The sequence below is a fragment of the Contarinia nasturtii genome, unplaced genomic scaffold (genome assembly GCF_009176525.2).
Source record: "Contarinia nasturtii isolate CC-2019 unplaced genomic scaffold, AAFC_CNas_1.1 Cnas_scaffold_3151, whole genome shotgun sequence".
NCBI classification, from domain to species: Eukaryota; Metazoa; Arthropoda; class Insecta; order Diptera; family Cecidomyiidae; genus Contarinia; species Contarinia nasturtii.
Window position 1 is genome coordinate 13848 of NW_022200463.1, and position 3403 is coordinate 17250.

The 3403-nt window shown below is 33.5% G+C and overlaps 1 protein-coding gene across 1 annotated transcript; it reads right to left on the reverse strand.

Annotated features, from left to right (window-relative positions):
- Window positions 1-1900: 1900 nt before the first annotated feature.
- LOC116349805 (histone-lysine N-methyltransferase SUV39H1-A-like) lies at window positions 1901-2620 on the reverse strand. Its single transcript, XM_031781404.1, has 2 exons — window positions 2570-2620; window positions 1901-2311 (listed from the first exon to the last, which is right to left on the reverse strand). Exons 1-2 carry the CDS (start codon window positions 2618-2620, stop codon window positions 1901-1903), a joined length of 462 nt encoding a protein of 153 aa, XP_031637264.1.
- Between the last annotated feature and the right edge of the window lie 783 nt (window positions 2621-3403).

A 3403-nucleotide genomic window follows, 5' to 3' on the forward strand; every position in this document is an offset into this window, starting at 1 on the left:
TGGCCAAAGTTTTTGAGAGGGTTATGCATAACTATCTCAAACTTATAATTCCATCTAAAATATCGGCATCCCAGCATGGCTTCGTATCAAATCGGAATATAGAGACAAATCTCATGGAAATAACTACACTGGCACATAGGGCCTATGAAAATAAAACTCAACTTGATATTTTCTATGCTGACATTAGTAAGGCGTTCGACACAGTCAATCCAATCAAACTTATTCAAAAAATCTCAAAATTTCGTATCTCCAATGACATCATAAATTGGCTATTTTCTTACTTAAATAATCGTAAGCAATACGTTAAAATAGGATCATCTAAATCTGATCTCATTGATGTTTTATCGGGTGTTGGCCAGGGCACTATTCTGGGTCCATTATTATTCATCATTTTCTTTGACGATTCTAATATTAACCTGCCTGGCGTTCACAATTCAAATTTTGCCGATGACAAGAAGTTAGCATTGGAAATTAGAGATCATAGAGATTCGGAAAAACTACAGTTAGCAATCAATATGTTTTTGGACTGGTGTGACAATAACGACTTAAAAATTAATCACAGCAAATGTAAGCTGTTTTCATTGTATACAAAACGATCGCCCATAGTGAATAAATATACAATTCGTGACAAAATAATTGAACGTGTGGATGAAATCCGCGATCTTGGTGTGATCCTCGACAGAAAACTAAGCTTTAAATCACATATTGAATTCATTTGTAATAAGGCGAACGCAGCATTGCAATTTGTAAAGCGACAATCTTTCTATTTCGACAAAGACATAATACGAATTTTATATATGGCGCTGGTTCGTTCAAATCTTGAGTTCGCAAGCACTATTTGGTCACCATATCATACTACACAAAAAAGACAAGTAGAAAGCGCACAGAAACAAATAATTATGCTGTTGAACGGTGATTTTCTTCGTCAAATGAACGGGGACTATATTCTTCGACCATACACCGAACGTTGCATGAATTTTGAATTATCCACGCTTATTCGCCGTAGAGTGAACGCTTCGGTATTGTTTATTCATTCCATCATTACTGGCAAATATAAATCGCCTCATCTTATGTCGCAAATAAATTTGAATAATGGACAAAGAACATTAAGGAATCCTGAATTTATCCGACTAAAGACATATTCTACTGAGCACACGACTATGTCACCATTCAATAATGCATGCAGGGCATTCAATTATGCAACTTTGTTTATTGACCCATCACTATCGCATTTTCAATTTCGTCAAAAGTTGTTACAACTACCAGACGAAGTATTTGGACCATGGGCCATTCTGTGACAGAAAGGGAGAATTTTTGTTTGTGCTTTCTTTTTATCGGACAATTACAATAAAAAACGAAAGCGCAACCCCAGTTGATCGATCGAGGGTAATATGGAGATCTGGGCCTGATCCGTGGACTAAAATTATGATATGCTGTGATTTTCTGAGAGGCCACTTATTTACGATGATGAAAGTGCCTGACAATGATATTAAATAGAATCTACTATCCCTTATATTGAGAAATCCTATATACTACTTATTTATTCACCTACCTATCTTATTTAAATCAAAACTCAAATTAATTACTCATATTTAACTTATTGCTTTGATTGTGAAATCCTAAAATTGTTAAAACACCTAAGTTCAGCCAGCATTTGGCGGTGAAATAAATAATAATAATAATAATAATAATAAATATCCAACCGCCAAATCAGCCCATTTTTCTGCCACATATGTAACTGGCGCAAAAAAGAGCCCATTGGTGAATTTCAAGCAGAAAAAGATGTCACCAGTCATATCAGTAGCATCTGAAAGAAAAATATTCGTATTAAGTGTATGTTATTTACTTGGAGCCGTGCAAGTAGACTTATGCAGAAAAACCCGTTCTCAATAGTGTGAAATTAGGCAGACCTCAATCGGTTTTTGTGCATAAAGAGTTGAATAATGTAAATATCCTTACAAATAATGTCTGGAACCTCTTCGGCTGGGACTTCTTCAGTTGAAAGAACATTGTTTGGAGATGCACCCGCTACTTCTTCATCAAAACCATCGAAAGAGATTTGAGAAATCAAAAATTTCAACAAATCTTTTGACCAAATGCTTGCTTGTGCACTGTATTTGAGGATCGGCTCATTTTCGTCGTGAAATTGCATTAAATACAACACTTGTCCTCCTTTCTTGCCCACACCAAGAACCGTGACTGCACGTGATTTGTTGAAATCCGCCAAAAGTTCATCACAATTGAGATTTTCTTCTGGTTCCCAGGTGTTGTAGCGGTTATTATAACCAACCCATTTTAGATAGTAGTAGGTCTGAATATTGAGGTTATGAGAATTTTGTTATAAAGTTATAATATTTATTGCGTCAGTATTGTATCACATTTAGAACTTCGAAAAGAAGTTTTTTGTGCTTATTTCAATGAACAGTGAATAGAATTTCATGACGGCGCACTATTAATATTGTCAGTACCGATCAATACGCGTCAAAACGATTTCAATAGTTTCATATTTGTACATTTTGATTTTGAGATATTCGAAGATTTTAATTGAATATTGATGAAAAATGCATACCTTTTCATTTCGGATTTCCTGTTTAAGGATTTTCTCCACTTCGTATTCCATAGTGCTCGACTTTTCACGACTGTTCTTTATTATTTCGTTTCGATTCGTTTATTTTTTTTCAATTAAATACGAATAAAATCCAAACAAGTTTCATTGATTCTCAACGTCTCAACAGTAATGACACTTTTCGCGCTCCTTTCAATTTTTATGTTTGTCTGATGACATTAAGTGTCAAATGATGTCAGATGCTTTATGTGTCAAAGCAAAAAAGTGGTTCAATAGCGTTCAATACATTTTATTTCGCGCTTGACTCCAAAAGTGTCACATCAAACAGAGAAATACACGTTACAATCGCGTTTATCATTATATTAGTTGATAATTACTGGAAAATTAATTCGAAAACAAAAAAAGAGTGGAAATTTGAAAAAAATCACAAGGGTATGATATTTTTCGTCATCTTAATAGTTCAGTAGAAATGATAACACGTAAGCAATACAAATAGCAATGTGATAAGAAGAGTTCACAATTTTTTTAGAAAATATATCAAAAAAATGGAATTTAATAGAATAGAAATAGTGCAATTGCATATACATTTACTATGTGTACAAGATGAAAATGTCCAACTTTCTATCTTGTCCTTGCGTTTGTTTGTATTGGATCGCGTTTTATTTTTTTTATTTTTCGCTTTCATTCATGATTATTTTCAAATATATTCGAATCGAACTAGGAAGTACGATATTAATTTTATATATTAATTTTATATGAACAATTGTTCTTCGTTCTTTTTGCTTAACAGATCATTTAATGCTGATACAGTTTTGTGTGTGTTGGTGTAAGTGCAAT

What these genes read in the sequence shown, in the direction of transcription:
- LOC116349805 (XM_031781404.1), bottom strand. Translation starts at nt 2,620, where the DNA reads ATGGAATACGAAGTGGAGAAAATCCTTAAACAGGAAATCCGAAATGAA. An exon ending in AGGAAATCCGAAATGAAAAG is followed by an intron (nt 2,312 to 2,569) that starts GTATGCATTTTT and finishes CTCAATATTCAG; the next exon opens with ACCTACTACTATCTAAAATG.